Source organism: Delphinus delphis, chromosome 17 (assembly GCF_949987515.2).
Source record: "Delphinus delphis chromosome 17, mDelDel1.2, whole genome shotgun sequence".
In the NCBI taxonomy this organism is placed as follows: Eukaryota; Metazoa; Chordata; class Mammalia; order Artiodactyla; family Delphinidae; genus Delphinus; species Delphinus delphis.
In genome coordinates, this window is record NC_082699.1 from 2,966,772 (window position 1) to 2,982,628 (window position 15,857).

A 15,857-nucleotide genomic window follows, 5' to 3' on the forward strand; every position below is an offset into this window, starting at 1 on the left:
CCCAGGTGCCCACACATTCTTCTCCTCACCAAGTTCATTTGGACTTTTTCTTATTTAAGGCAGCAATACCATATGCTCCAAGTTCAAAAAGACATAAATGGTCTCAGGATCTCAGCTATCAGTTCAGAAAATGAATATTTACACATGTATACATATATGGTAATCTTATTTCAATAGTATGAGCTCTGCTACAAATGTCTTTAATTCAAGAAAACACAGACTTTTCATATTTCAGTTTGAACAAAATTCACGTTTCAGATGAATGCAAATAAAAGTAACAAATTCTGAATAAATGTATTAAATATTATTAAATTAGAATTATAAAAGGGGACCTTGTACATGATTATTCAACAAACATGTTACAAAAAATCATATCGAAAATATCATTTCTCTTTGGCATGCTCAGACATAATTTACATAATTAAATATATAATTCCTACATCTATGGAATGTTAACCATACAAGAAAATAATATATATAGCAAAAATAAAGTAGAATAGCATAAATTTTAATATTCTATTTGCAATACGTGAATTAAACTTTGTATTAAAAAATTTCAAATTACTATATACACCAAAATAAACCAAGGAAGATCGCATCCTATGCTAGGACACAGCTCACCAGTTATTTCTGAGAAGTCTCTTATTTTACTCATCTTAATACACCATAAAATTAGAAGTTTATCTCTTTTTTACAGTTAGTACGATTCCAGGTACTATTTTTCCTTCAAATTAGATTTACATTCTTAAGAAACACCTGTGGGAGGGAAGAAGAAAAATGTCATTTATGACCTGGTTTTTAACATATTTAAACATATGCATAGTTTTAATAGAGTTATGTTTTATTTTATTTTGTTTAAAGAATCTGTGGACTTTTAATTTACAGTCAAATCCTGAGAACGTAGATTAATGTGTATGTGGAGGGGATTGATCGGTACTTTTAGAAGGTTTAAATGATGACTTCCACCGTTAAAGTTTTAAGATATCTGCAGAAGCCAAAAAGTGAACTTGACATCACCTAAATAACTCAAAAATATTCCTAAAATGTATCCATCTGTAATACTCGAATTCCTTGTTAAATACGTGGAAACAGATACTATCAGAGATGACTCCTCCAGAAAAAAACTCACTAAATCGCCAAACTCTGCAGTTTTAAAGGGGCCTGTTTATCAGGTCTGTCCTCTATGCATCTTGTCCCAGGAGCATGTAAGTTTGCATAAAATATTTTAAATTATAATACAGTACTTGTTTTTTTGAGAAGTTTTCCAGTTATGAGGTTGCTTTTTGGACTTTATGTACATTTACTCATTCGGATAAAATATATCAAAACAAAGAACAAGATAAACGTGGCTTGAGTGAGTGATTGATTTTCTTTTTAAACATGGCTTGACTTAGGTCACTTCAAGAGCCTAATGAGTTTTCTTCATTTATTCTTGTTTTGCATTATTCAAAAGGTTGGAGATGGGATGAGAGTAACTGATGTGAATATCTTGCCACTGAACACTGAAATGATCTAACTGATTTTCTTAATCTAAAAAAAAGGGAAAATTTTTAGTTCAGCAAATTTAAATATGCAGAATTGAGTGCCAATTATTATTATTAATTTATAATTGCTTTTTCAATAAGAATAAGAAAAGCAACATCAACAATAGGCCAGAATTGTCTCAGTAATTGTCACAGCAAACCTATCAGAGCCTATCACATCCCCATGCAGTTATTGGGATAAATTAAGTTACGTTGGCCAGATCGAGATATTCACAGATACTTCCAGACTACAGGTTCTCCAGACTTTGATGTCCACCCTAGAAAGCTGAGGAACGTTAAAAGGGACTTGTCTGGGGTACTGGAACGCTGACGACACCCCCCTTCCCCGCTCCCACCCCCCAAATGTTGACTCTGTACTACACCAGAAAGAACTACTGATTAGAAAGATATTTGCAAAGAAATGAACACCTTTCAGTCTTTTGTATAGACTCTACTTTTGTAAATAAATGTGAGAATTTCCTTTTGATTTATCTAGGTCATACAAATACTTTATTGCCCTAGGGTTCCAAAGGTCATTTAGCCAGAACGAAAATTATAACTTAATTTCACTCTGGCAAAATGCTTACATGTTCACTATACTGTTTGATTGTTTGCTTTTTCTTCTATTCTTCTAATACTTCCTCTCTTATTATAACCTATAGAGCATAAATCAAAATTTTAGGGCCCTACTTTTATTATATCTACTTTTATTATACTTTGACCAGTTAAAAAAAAGGTAGACCTTTAAATAGTTTGGTTCATCTAATGTGTATATGCATACGGTTTCTGCACAATAATGACATAACATCCAATGTTGAAATATTTTAAAAAATCACTGAGGACTCGTAAGGCTGCCAAAAAGCTGTTTCTATTAATTCAATCACTGTTGAGGACATTTTTTTATTAATTCAATAAACCATTTAGACCAAGCTTTAACACTAAGTGGAAAATCCACAGGTTAAATTTATTTGGTGGTGCTAAGATCAGCTTCCTGGGCTTTTTAAATTGTTCAAAATTTCTTAAGAGAGTCAGGCTGTTAAACAGAATAAGAAAAATTAATAAATACATACTCACACGTAGGTCTTCTATGCCTGTGAGCACAGAGGACTCACTGCTAATCTTTTGAGCAATCTAGCACATCTTTTGTAATCTAGGAGAAACATTTAAAAGTAAATTGTGTATATGGTTACTACAAATGTGGGGAAAACCATGTTAAGTTATTGTCGCTAATTCTTAATAATGATAGCCATAATTTAATAAACATCTAATATAGCAAGTACTTAACCCGGATTTTCTCATTGATTCTCCTGATGATATAAGCAGCTAAGATGTTACTGTCATCTTCACTTTAGAGATGAGAAAACAGCCTCAAAATGTTAAGAGTCTCATAGCTAGTAAGCAGTTTCATTCCAAAGCCCAGAGTTTCTCCACCATATGCTGTGCTACCACTTATCATTCTGCCTAGATGCCAACAAGATTCATTTTCTCTAGTCATCAAACACAAGCAGTTTTTGAAAAAATCATAACAACTCTGACTGAACATCCCAAGTAAAATTAAATATCCCTCAAGATGACCAATTTAGTTTAAAAAAATGCAAAACGTTTAAAGTTCATTTTCTTTAAAAAGAAAGTTTAGATTTAGAAAGGAATTTAAAATTAGCCAACTGAGTTACCACACTTAATGATGATTTGGGCAGTTTAAAGGGGAGCATTTAAATATAATGTTTGGAATTGCTATTTAGTTCAGTAACTTAAGAATCCCAAAGAATTCTTTAGACAACCTTTAAAACGCACGCTACCGTTATTCAGAAAAGTCTATCACTCAGCATAGAAATGATGCGATAGGAAACTACTCGTAAAAACTTAGGGGGAGGGCTTCCCTGGTGGCTCAGTGGTTGAGGGTCCGCCTGCCAGTGCAGGGGACATGGGTTTGAGCCCTGGTCCGGGAAGATCCCACATGCTGTGGAACAACTAAGCCCGTGCGCCACAACTGCTGATCCTGCACTCTAGAGCCCTCGAACCACAACTGCTGAGCCCACGAGCCACAATTACTGAAGCCCACGTGCCTAGAGCGCGTGCTCCGCAACAAGAGAAGCCACCACAATGAGAAGCTTGCGCACCGCAACGAAGAGTGGCCCCCGCTCACCGCAACTAGAGAAAAAACTTGCGCACAGCAACGAAGACCCAACACAGCCAAAAATAAATAAATAAAATAAATAAAATTTGTTTAAAAAAAAAAAAACTTAGGGGGAAATTTTGACTTACACTTCATGGTCATCTTTTTTTTTTTTTTTCCATTTATATAAGAGAGTGCCTTATTTATGCCAAGGAATTTGATAAATGATAAAAGGTTTATAATTTATCAAATGATAAATCCTGACAGACATTGTGGTCCTTAAGGAAATCTGGCTATTTTCAGATCTGTCTGAAATAGTCCCAATTAGAATGTGGTTTCATTGCTCACGGTGTCAACAGAACGCACACACCTTAAATTTAAGCACCGTCAATGTTGTAAACAGCACGTCATACAATGTTTAGTCTATTATTTCCCACTCACAGACAGCTGAAGTTTAAAATCACGTGCATTTACTGTTGGATAAAGATTTTTTAAAAAGGACAAAAATGACCCAAGTTACTTACAAGCTGGCATTGAGCAATCCCTGGTGTTGTGGTAGAGCCTGTGGAAATGTTTGCTACACTCCGCTGAAAACGTGACCGGCCCTATTGGACAGGAAAAGAATGCTTACGATACACATAGGTGTGTTTTCCAATCAAATCTGCCAGCACTTTATGGATAGAGATAATATAACTGGTTTACATCTTTCCATGCCCTTAAAAGACCTTGCCTGGGGGCACGTCTCCTCCCCCAGACTCTGGGGCAGGCAGTGAGGTGTAATCTGTGAAAAACAATCGAAATTCACTCCACAGTCTCAACATCTCACATAATGGAACATAAGTCTATTTCAGGAGAACTCCTCAGAATAAGTAAGAGAGAAAAGCTCTAGACAGAAAAACAAAAAATCTGCAGAGAGCAAAGCAAGCGGATGTGAAAGAATAAAAAATAAATATCCAGGGTTTCCACTTTCTGTTCTTCAGTTTTTTATTTAATAGGAGTGAATGTTTATATGCAGAGACATTTATTCCATTTTCTACTTAGAGTGATTTGTGTCAAGGACCACTGGAAGGTGGACAGGGTCTTGAGACTTCCCTTATTTTCCCCACAAACCCAAGACAGTCCTCACCAAAATTCATCCCTACATCTGGAGTCTGCTTTTTATGGAAGTGGTAGAAGTAGGGGAGCCCACGGTGCCACTACCAGGGTTCTAGAAACATCAGGAAATTTCTTACACTTCTCCGTGCCTCAGGAGGGTCTTCACGACCTCGTTCCAAAGTTAATTAACAAGGTGGCCCTGGGCTTTGGTCAAGGGGGAACCCACATCTTTGCCAGCTTATTGGCCTGAGATGTAAAACAGGGAAAGGCGGGGGAATGACTAGGCACAGAGTAAAGGTCAGGGTGCACGCTTCGAATTAAGTGATTTGCTAGAACATGGGGCACAGGATGATTGCAATGATTCCCCAAGTTGATCCGAAGAACCAAGGAGTGTCGTGGGAGAGAAAGCCACCGGTGCTCACCATGTGACACATGAAGGGAATCTGCTCTGCCCTGTGAGAAACACTTCCTCTGTGTCGCCGACCGGGAGCACAGCTAAATCCCTAGCACACCACGGAGGACTCATCACAGTACAACTCCACCCGCCTTCCAGCCACACTCTGCCCAGTGGCCACACACACCCTTGCCTAAACTGGCCGCCCGGTCCTGCCCCAAACCACACCATGTGTCCAAAGGATTGCTTCTGACCAGGATGCCTCTCTCATCCGGGAAAACCCTATTCATCCTTAGAGCTTATATATTGTGTCCACGACAGCCTTTTCTGGTAGTTCTTGGCAAAACTGTCCACTTCCTGTGTCTCCCTAAAATTCTGTTTACACTTCTATCATTCACCCAGATCTGGTTCCCATCACCATCAAAACAAGCTAGTAGCATTTGCCTACCTCCCTGACAGGACTGTGAGCCTCTAACAGACATTTATTTTCATGCCCTCAATGCCTCATGGAGTAATATGCTACAATCTTTTTAATTGAATCGCTGATAAAGTTCACGCCTACCTGTGAAATGCTTTATGAATTTGTCTTTTAAGTTCAAATCTCTTGGGAATATTTCTGAAAAGAAAAAAAACCTTTAGAATTTCTTGAATGCATTTCCATCATTAAAAAATCTCCTTATAAACACTAACTCAGAAGGATACCTGCACCCCCGTGTTCACTGCAGCTTTATTTACAACAGCCAGGATACGGAAGCAACCTAAGTGCTTGTTCACTGTTCACTGATGGATGAATGAATGTGGTATATATGTATACAACAGAATAGCACTCAGCCATAAGAAAGAATGATACCCTGCCATTTGTGACAACGTGGATGGACCTAGAGGGAATTACGTTAAGTGAAATAAATCAGACAGGAAAGACAAATACTATATGATTCCACTTCCACGTGGAATCTAAAAAACAAAACAAATGAGCAAACAAAACTAGGTTCACAGAAACAGAGAACAGAACAGTAGTTGCCAGAGGGGAGGGGCATTGGGGAGGAAACAGAATAGGTGACGAAGGAGGTCAAGAGGTACCGACCTCTGGTTATAAAATAAATAAGTCATGGGGGTGCGATGGACAGCATGAGGATATAGTCAGTAATACTGTAGAGCACGTTAGAAGGTTGCCAAGAGTAAACCCTGAAAGTTAACTGTACGGTGACGGATGGTAACCAGACTTCTCGTGGTGATCATTTTACAACGTATACAAACATCGAATCATTATGTTGTACGCCTGAAACCAAGGTAATGTTGTACGTCAGTTTTGCCTCAATAAAAAAGTTTTAATATCCTTACAAGTAGACTATAATGACGAGCACTAAACACATGAGCTTGTGGTTGTTCACGCAGCTGATTCCAAGTCTGTATGTCCAGCCCTGGCCAGGGTGACGGGGAGAGGTGAGGTGAGGATACTCACCATCCTTTATAAACTTTGTCTAAGGGTGAGGAGAAGGGAAGGATTTTTAGGCAAGGGAGTGATACCATCAAGCTTCATTTTTAAAGATCATCATGCCTGGTACGGAGGGGCGAGAGTAGATGCAGAGATGAGATAAAAGGTTTACAGAGACGTCATCGTGCGTGTGTGGAACAGCGCTGGCCTGTGGAGGGGTTAGCAAACTGCCCTCAGGACTCATCCTGCCCCACGCCTGCTACTGTAAGTAAAGTTTTATTGGACCACAGCCATGCTCATTACTTACGTGTGGCCTACGCCTGCTTTCGTGCTACGATGCAGGGGCAAGACATTGTTGCAGAGATTGTATGGCTCACCGAGCCTCCAATATTTTGAAAATGTTTGAAATAGAGAAAGGTTGCCAGTGCCTGCTGTAGCATCCTATTTGCATTCAGCTAAAATGGTGATTGTCTGCAGAGAGGCAACAGCGACAAGGATTCTGGGGGTGGGAGGGAAGAGAGATTTTTCAGTGCATACTCTTTTCATTAACATTTTTAAAAATTAATTTATTTTTTTATTATTTTTGGCTGCGTTGGGTCTTCGTTGCTGCACACGGGCTTTCTCTAGCTGTGGCAAGCAGGGGCTACTCTTCGTTGTGGTGCACGGGCTTCTCAGTGCAGTGGCTCCTCTTGTTGCAGAGCATGGGCTCTAGAGCGCAGGCTCAGTAGTTGTGGCATGTGGGCTCAGTAGTTGTGGCATGTGGGCTCAGTAGTTGCAGCTCGCAGGCTCTAGAACGCAGGCTCAGTAGTTGTAGCGCATGGGCTTTGTTGCTCTGCAGCATGTGGGATCTTCCCGGACCAGGGCTCCAACCCATGTCCCCTGCATTGGCAGGAGGATTTTTAACCACTGAACCACCAGGGAAGTCCAACTTTAACTTTTTTCAACGTAAATCTGTTTTCATTTTTCAATAAGCAACTAGTTAATTGAAAATGAATCTGTATTTAGGGATTAGATGCCCTGGTGATAACTTTCAATCAACAAAATATTAAATGAAGGACTGAATATGAGAAAACTACCCCCAACAACAAAATTAGATGATTGAGCTCTGAGGGAAAACATTCTTAACAATCAGCTTCCATTACAGAAATGGGAGCCACATATGTAATTTAAAATTTTTAGTAGCCACATTTTAAAAAGTAAAAAAAAAAGTTGAAAAATTAAAATTAATTTTAATTAAATTAAAATTAATACTTTATTTAACCCATTATATCCAAAATATTATCCTTTCAATATGTAATCAATATTTTTAAATTACTAGTGAGATAGTCTACATTTTTTATACTAAGTTTTCAAAACCCAAGGTGTACTTTACACTCACAGCACACCTCAATTTGGACCAGCCACACTGCAAGTGTCCAGTACTCATAGGTACCCAGTGGCTACCATGCTGGACGGCACAAGAATAGAATGTAGGTTTCACCCCTCTGGTATCTAAGGACAACGGTATGGGAGATTACATGTACAGGTGGATTAAAAATAAAAGGATCCCAGGATTTCCCTGGTGGTGAAGTGGTTAAGAATCCGCCTGCTAATGCAGGGGACACGGGTTCGAGCCCTGGTCCGGGAAGATCCCACATGCCACGGAGCAACTAAGTCCGTGCACCACAGCTACTGAGCCTGCGCTCTAGAGCCTGCGTGCTGCAACTACTGAAGCCCGCGTGTCTACAGCCCGTGCTCCGCAACAAGAGAAGCCACCGCAATGAGAAGCCCACGCACGGCAATGAAGACCCAACACAGCCATAAATAAATAAATAGTTAAAATAAATAAATAAAAGGATCCCTAGGTAATGCTTGATGATTATCCTGGAACAACTTGAATAACCTATCATCTCATTCATCCAATTTATGAAAATTTCTAGTTTTCATTTAACCAAAACAGTTACCATCTGCCACCCTCAACAATTTTAAGTTTACAATCATATATTTTTAAAGGAACAGACTTGCATATTATGTATATAATGTTGGCAATGTTGGCAATGTTATCCCTTGATAAGCAGAGATCATGTGAAATAATAGAAAATAATAAAAAAATCATAATACAGAACAACTAGAAAATAACAGAAAATGTTTAGTGTTTGCTTTTACTTGCGTATAACTTAATGTCTTACCATAGAGGTAATTTACTCTGCCATGATCGACTCTTTACAAAGCCATGTTAGTGGATCCTTAGTACCTCTGGAAGTACTGAAGGGCATTACTTTATGTTTTAATCTAGCATTTTTCATGTACTTGAATTGAAATGTTTGTTATATAGTTCCCTGAGTTATCATTTCCTTTAGTTAAGGAGCTGGCATGATTATTCTCTTTCTAAATATATAAAAACAATTCTACTTTCAAAAATAGGAACTAGATTTATTACATCAGTGCTGAGAGAATCACTGAGGGAAAATATAAGTGTTTGAAAAAATTCATGTTTATTAATAACTCTGTTCCATGGGTCTTCTGGGAGCTTGTAAGAAATATAGAATTTCAGGCCCAGACCTATAGAGTCACTTTCACAAGAACTCCTAGGAGATTTATTTGCACATTCAAGTTTGAAAGCAGTAATCTAAATGTTCCAAACAAGATACAAAACTTCTTGAACATTCAACAGTGAATTACTGTTGAATTATTATTACTTTATAATATTATTACTAATGTATTTGTAGTCTGGGATTATTAGAAGACAAGACACAGAATTCTTTCCAGTAAAATTATGTCATCATGCGGGGTTTTGTTGGTGGTGTTTTGAATTTTTATCACTTCTTTACTTTCAGGCACTACAGGATGCTCCAGGCTCCTCCTGAATAATTTCCTGTCTCGGTGTTAGTATCAGTCGTTTCTCCAAGGAGCCCTGGTTCCTCTTATAGAGGATGGTATTAGAAACCGAAGTCTGGGACTTCCCTGGCGGTCCAGTAGTTAGGACTCGGTACTTTTCCTGCCCAGGGCCTGGGGTCAATCCCTGGTCGGGGAACTAAGATCCCACAAGCTGCGTCGAGGGCAACAAAGAGGAAACCAAAGTCTGGGTACCAGGTGTGCTTGTTGCTACTGGGGTATGGTTGTTTCCAGGCCCATGCAGTTGACGGAGCAAAGAAACACGTGTGGTACGTATGGGCACCCTGATTTTTAATATACCTAGTGTTCAAATTATTTAAAATTGTACCACAATACTTGCCAAAATATATTTTTGGAATGTACAGTATCTGTAATATTTCACTGATAAGATTACAAAGAATTTAGGATTTAGATTTTTTTTTTCCACACGGAAATAGCTACAAAGACATCATGAAGGAAGAGGGCCTGGAAGGAGAGGTGAATTGTGACAGGCAGAGATGACAGAAGCGCGTTCCAGGAGCTGGCGGAATAGCACAGACAGCGGCTACGGCATCTGCAAGGGGCAGGCCCCGCCCATGCGACCCGCACCCTGGGAGAACCACAGAAGGGAAGATGGGGCAGGTCACAGGGGAGTTAAATGTCCTGCCTTCAAGAGAAGTTAGGGCTTTCTTGGAAAATCCAGAGAAGCCACTGCAGATCTGTGACTGGGGAGGAAACAGCCTGGCTCTACTAAGAATATTCATTTGTACTGAAATTAACACAACATTGTAAATCAACTATAGTCCAACATAAAATTTAAAAAAATTTTTTAAAAAAGACACTTAAAGCACCTACTTTTCAGCACTTAGGATAAGATCAACCTAAGTAGTATGTATTTTATATTTTAAATTACAATTAAGGGCTTCCCTGGTGGCGCAGTGGTTGAGAGTCCGCCTGCCGATGCAGGGGACACGGGTTCGTGACCCGGTCCAGGAAGACCCCACATGCCGCGGAGCGGCTGGGCCCGTGAGCCCTGGCCGCTGAGCCTGCGCGTCCGGAGCCTGTGCTCCGCAACGGGAGAGGCCACGACAGTGAGAGGCCCGCATACCGCAAAAAAAATTAAAAAAATTAAAAAATACAATTAAAATGATGTATTAATCTCAAAAAAAGAATATTCATTTGTAATTGTTTGTAAGAACCTCTCCAAAATGGTCTTCACATTCCTGCCTTAAGCCTCATGACAGCAAGGTTTCACATTAAAAACAAACAAACCCAAAACAACCCAGCAACACAGATCTGATTCCATGAAGCCTGCAGAAGAATGTAAATGTTCAGTGACAGCTCTTGAAAAGGCAAAGCTTTTCCATCAAAACTTTCTAAAAGTCCCCCTCATACTTCCATCTCCCGAATTTCACACCAATTCCTTCTCTGTCCCAAATTCCTCCAACCCCCCTCTCTAGCCCCACCGCTGCCACTTCTCAGACATCTGACTCTGTTTTCATCTCAGTGACGAGTACCGCAGCGCTCCCTTTCTTTTGCAGAGTTCTGGGAACGATTCTTTGCTCCATTCTGCTGGTGTGATGGTCAGACAACAGAGGGGAGAAGGGATACAGGTTATGAAAACACACACTTTCCATGCTTAGCCCAATGAGGCAACCCAGCAGGGGGCGCCACCCGAGTTAGGGAGACAGTATGACATTGTCCTGAGGCTTGAACCAGGGCGATGGGCAGGACGATAAAGAGGAAGGATCAGATTGCAGAGACATGGAGAGTGGGGTTTGGTCATTAACCTGAGCTCCTTCAGCACGAGTCAATAATGTTGGTTAACTTCGTATTCCCACGTCCATCAGAGCACGTCAGGTGTGTGCTGTGAGTGGCTAGATGAACTGATGGATGGGTGATGCGTGAACAACGCATGGGGCGGGGAGGAAGGGGGGGCCGGGGATGGTGAATCCTGAGGGTGATGGGTACCTGCCTCTCGCATCTCCTCCTTCCCAGTGCCCCCCTCCAATTCTAACGGCATCCTCGCTGGTCACCCTCTCACCCGAGGCTTCCGCACTTACTGCTTCCCCTACGTGGACCGATCCCTGCACCTCGAGCCTCACGGGAGTATTTAGGGAAGCCGTTGACCTACAGAAAAGGGAGGCACCGCAGCCGCAGGTGCAGCAAGGGTTTCAGAGCCCAGAGCGCATGCGAAGTCCCGGGTGATGGTGTTTACTATGTCGCAGAATCACGGGGTCAGAATTCCCGAGGTACCTGGCAGGGATGACAGTCTTTAGCCTCCAGAGCCTGGGAGATGTTTCCTCCTGAATGAGCTGTGAACCCCGCCACACCCGAGTGTGCCTGTGAGGACCACCTGGATAGGGCCAGCTCACGTCCTTGTTGGTCCCTGACCCATGTCCGAGTGTCCCCTTCACTTTCACAGACTCAGTACGGATGTAAAGAGTCACCCTTCCTCCTCACGTCATCCAAAGACTACATCACAAACAGCTGGAGAAAGCAACCGATGTGGTGCACAGATCACGTTCTGCTGGGCTGTGTTGGTTTTTTTTGTTTTTTTCTTTTGCGGTACGCGGGCCTCTCACTGCCGTGGCCTCTCCCGTTGTGGAGCACAGGCTCCGGACGTGCAGGCTCAGCGGCCATGGCTCACGGGCCCAGCCGCTCCGCAGCATGTGGGATCCTCCCGGACCGGGGCACGAACCCGTGTCCCCTGCATCGGCAGACGGACTCTCAACCACTGCGCCACCAGGGAAGCCCCTGTGTTGTTTTTTAAAACTTCGGATTGTTGCCACTTACATTGTAACTTTTAATAAAATAAAAGTTTTATTTTAATAAAATAAAAGTCTTTCTCCCTAGAAACTCACTTCAGTAAGGCTTCAGCCTTTTACAGAGAAAAGATCTGTTAAACTTCAATGACACAGGTCTGAATTAATGTTACCACAAATGTTCCTGTAGTTGGAGACTTTCTTCCACTCTTTTACTTTCCAAAGTGACATTCCATTCTGAGATAAACGTTGGGGCCAAGAAGTTGCAAGTCCCAGGATGCGAAGGGTGTGGTGCCGTCACTGCATCACTGCGGTGGTCACCGTCCCGCCCAGCTCCCCTCCGGGAAAGCCCTGTGTGTCCCCACGTCGCTGGAAAGCCCTGCCCAGCCCTGGACGAGGTCCTGGGTCCTCCTGTCTCAGCTTCCTGGACCTTCTCCATCCCCTGCTTCCCCTTCAGCCCGTCACTGGCCTCCTCTTTGGGTCTACCTGTGCGCCAGCCTCCCCGCCTCCCCACCTAGAACGTGCTGTCAGAGCGCAGACACCTGACTGCCTGCTCCCCTGGGTGGCCTCGGCCTCTGCATGGTGACTGGCACGCAGCAAGTACTGGATGAAAATTTGTGCAGTGAATGTGTATATATTTATATCATAACTATCATGAAAGAAAAACGGTCCTAAGAACCCCTCTCTGCTTTGTTCAAAGTGAAGTAAGAGGCAGAAGAGCGAGGAGACGACAGCAAGGCTGCTGTGGGCTGCGACCTCTCAGCCAGCGGGTGCCGGGGGGCGGCCCCCGGGGAGGGGCGCCTACCGCTGCCGGGCTGGGCGGCCAGCGCGTCCTCGCTCCGCAGGTGCGCGGGCTCCCAGCAGAGGCGCGTCTGAGCGGCTCCCTCCTCCTGCCCCGCCCCGGCCTTCCTGCCCTAAGCGAGCCGCAGCCCCGCCGCCCCGTCGGGCCGCTTCGCCCCGGGCTTCTCACGTTTACTCCTCGTTCGGCCGCCGTCCTCGCCGCCTTGGGGTGTCTCAGGACTCCTCGTGTCGGCTACTTTCAATCCCTTTTCTCATCCCCACCACTCGTTGGGCCGTTGGGCAGCGAAGCGCCAGGAACCTGGGCGCGCAGAGCTGATCCGGGAGCCGCGGCGGCGGGTGGAGCCTGCTCAGCTACCCAGGCCCTGCGCCAGCTCCAGGGGGGCGCAAAGAGGCGTCCCGGCGCGCGACGCCAGGGCCCTGGCCCAATCCCCAAACCCGGGCTGGACCGGAAAGAGGCGCCGCCAGGTGCTAATCTGTCCGCCCCGCCTCGGCCGCTGGGACTGAAGCGCATGTCCTCGGGCTCCGGGCCCCCGCTTCCGAGACCCGGCCTCTCTCACGGGGAAGAGGCGCATTGAGCCGGTTCCTCCGCAAGATGGGTTTCTGGATACTTAACGTCTCGGCCGCGGTACGTCTCACCAGCTCATTGCCTCTTTCCCCGAGAGCCCGCCGTCGGCGGCGAGCGCTGCCGGCCTGTTCCCGCGGTGCGCGAGCCAGGCCGCCCCGAGCGCGCGCCTCTCCGGGCCGCACGAGTCCTCCCGCCCTGGGCTCGGCGCACGGGGCCGCGGGCGCGGGGCTGCTTACCTGCGCTCCGGGAGGCCGCGGGGAGGGACAGCCAGGGCTTCGGCTCCTCGCCCGCGACGCGCGCGCCCCTGCGGCCCCCGGGCCTCCCCTGGGTCCCGCACGGCGACAGGACCAGCGCCAGCAGCAGCAGCGCGGGCGGCCGGGCGCTTAGCCTCGCCGGTCGCATGGGCGCGCGGGAGCGGCCGGAGGGAGATCAGGCGGGTCTCGGGCGGAGGCGGAGGGTCCGCGCCCCGAAGACGGACGGCGGGCGACACCTGCGCGCCTCGGGGAGGGACGCAGGACGAGGACACGGGCGGGGACGCGCGGCTGCCCCGGGGACCTGGGCGAGGCCCAGCGCGCAGATGCTCACAGGTCCGCGCGGCCTCCCCGACGGCCCCGCCTCGGCTCTGTGGGTGTCCGGGCTCCCCGCGCAAGGCCCGCTCTGTCCGCCGCCCCGTCCAGCCCACGGGGATCGAGACAACCAACTTCGCGGTCGGGACCGAAGGGAGCGGCGCGGTAGCGGCGCGCCGCGGCGGAGACGAAGCAGCTGGGAGGGAAGGTGCGGGTCCCCTGAGCTCGAGCCCCGCCCCCAGCCCCTCGCCCCGCCCCCAGCTCGGAGCTGGCGGAAGAAGGATATAGAAACGACCGTGGGGCAGGGACTCCCCATCAACTATCCGTCAGGGAAAAGCACCCTCAGACCATATCATCTTATGGCTGAAAGTCTGTCCTTTTACTAGCCTCTCTGTTTCCCCAGCCCAGTCGACCACTTTTCTACTCTGTTTCTATCAATTTGACTTTTAAAAAATTCCATATGTAAGTGATATCATGCGGTATTTGTCCTGTCTGGCTTATTCCACTTAGCATAATGCCCTCCAGGTTCATCCAAGTTGTCACAAACGGCAGGATTTCCTTCTTTCTCATGGCTGAGTAGTGTTCCAGTGTGTGTGTATGCGACGTCTTCTTTATCCATTCATCTGTTGTTGACCGACACTTAGGAGGTTCCGTTCCTTGGCTATTGTAAGTAATGCTGTCATGAATATGGGAGTGCACAAATCTCTTTGAGATACGGTTTCAGTTCCTTTGGCTATAAACCCAGAAGCGAGGCTGCGGGATCATATGGTAGTTCTGTTTTCCATGGTGGCTGCACTAATTTTGAACCAACTGGGAACTGACAGTGCACAAGGATTCCCCTTTCTCTGCATGCTCACCAATGCTTAACTATTTTTTGTCTTTTTGATCACAGCCATACGAACAAGTGTGAGATGATATCTCACTGCGGTTTTGATTTGCATTTCCCAGATGGTTAGTGACACTGAGCATCTTTTCATGTATCTGTTGGCCACTTGTGTGCCTCCTTCGGGAAAATGTCTATTCAGTTCCCCTGCCCATTTTTTAATCAGGTTGTTTAGGGGGGTTTTTTGGTCTTGACTTGTGTGTATTTTTAATATATTTTGGATATTAATCCCTTAACAGATAGATAGTTTGCAAATATTTTCTCCCATTTAGTGGCTTGCCTTTTCAGTTTTTTGGATGGTTTCCTTTGCTGTGCAGAGCTTTTTTCTTTTTCTTTCTTCCTTCCTTCCTTCCTTCCTTTCTTTCTTTCTGTATGTCTTCTTTGGAGAAATGTCTATTTAGGTCTTCTGCCCATTTATGGATTGGGTTGTTTGTTTTTTTAATGTTGAGCTGCATGAGATGTTTATATATTTTGGAGATTAATCCTTTGTCCACTGATTCGTTGAAAAATATTTTCTCCCATTCTGAGGGTTGTCTTTTCGTCTTGTTTATGGTTTCCTTTGCTGTGAAAAAGCTTTGAAGTTTCATTAGGTCCCATTTGTTCATGTTTGTTTTTATTTCCATTTCTCTAGGAGGTGGGTCAAAAGGGATCTTGCTGTGATTTATGTCATAGAGTGTTCTGCCTATGTTTTCCTCTAAGAGTTTTATAGTGTCTGGCCTTACATTTAGGTCTTTAATCCATTTTGAGTTTATTTTGGTGTATGGTGTTAGGGCTTGTTCTAATTTCATTCTTTTACATGTAGCTGTCCACTTTTCCCAGCACCACTTATTGAAGAGGCTGTCTTTTCTCCATTGTATATTC

The 15,857-nt window shown here is 44.6% G+C and overlaps 1 protein-coding gene across 1 annotated transcript; it reads right to left on the reverse strand.

Annotated features, from left to right (window-relative positions):
- Positions 1-649: 649 nt before the first annotated feature.
- Positions 650-13,949, reverse strand: ALKAL1 (ALK and LTK ligand 1). Its single transcript, XM_060035138.1, has 6 exons — positions 13,770-13,949; positions 12,724-12,739; positions 5,691-5,744; positions 4,164-4,244; positions 2,598-2,673; positions 650-756 (listed from the first exon to the last, which is right to left on the reverse strand). The coding sequence occupies exons 1-5, from the start codon at positions 13,947-13,949 to the stop codon at positions 2,609-2,611; spliced, it is 396 nt and encodes a 131-aa protein (XP_059891121.1). The 3' UTR covers positions 650-756; positions 2,598-2,608.
- Positions 13,950-15,857: the final 1,908 nt, after the last annotated feature.

Excerpts from the sequence above, each read along its gene's own strand:
- ALKAL1 (XM_060035138.1), bottom strand. The coding sequence starts at position 13,949 with ATGCGACCGGCGAGGCTAAGCGCCCGGCCGCCCGCGCTGCTGCTGCTG. Across the intron at positions 4,245-5,690 it reads ATTCATAAAGCATTTCACAG|GGCCGGTCACGTTTTCAGCG; the intron begins GTAGGCGTGAAC and ends CCTGTCCAATAG. Across the intron at positions 2,674-4,163 it reads GGATTGCTCAATGCCAGCTT|ATTACAAAAGATGTGCTAGA; the intron begins GTAAGTAACTTG and ends TGTTTCTCCTAG.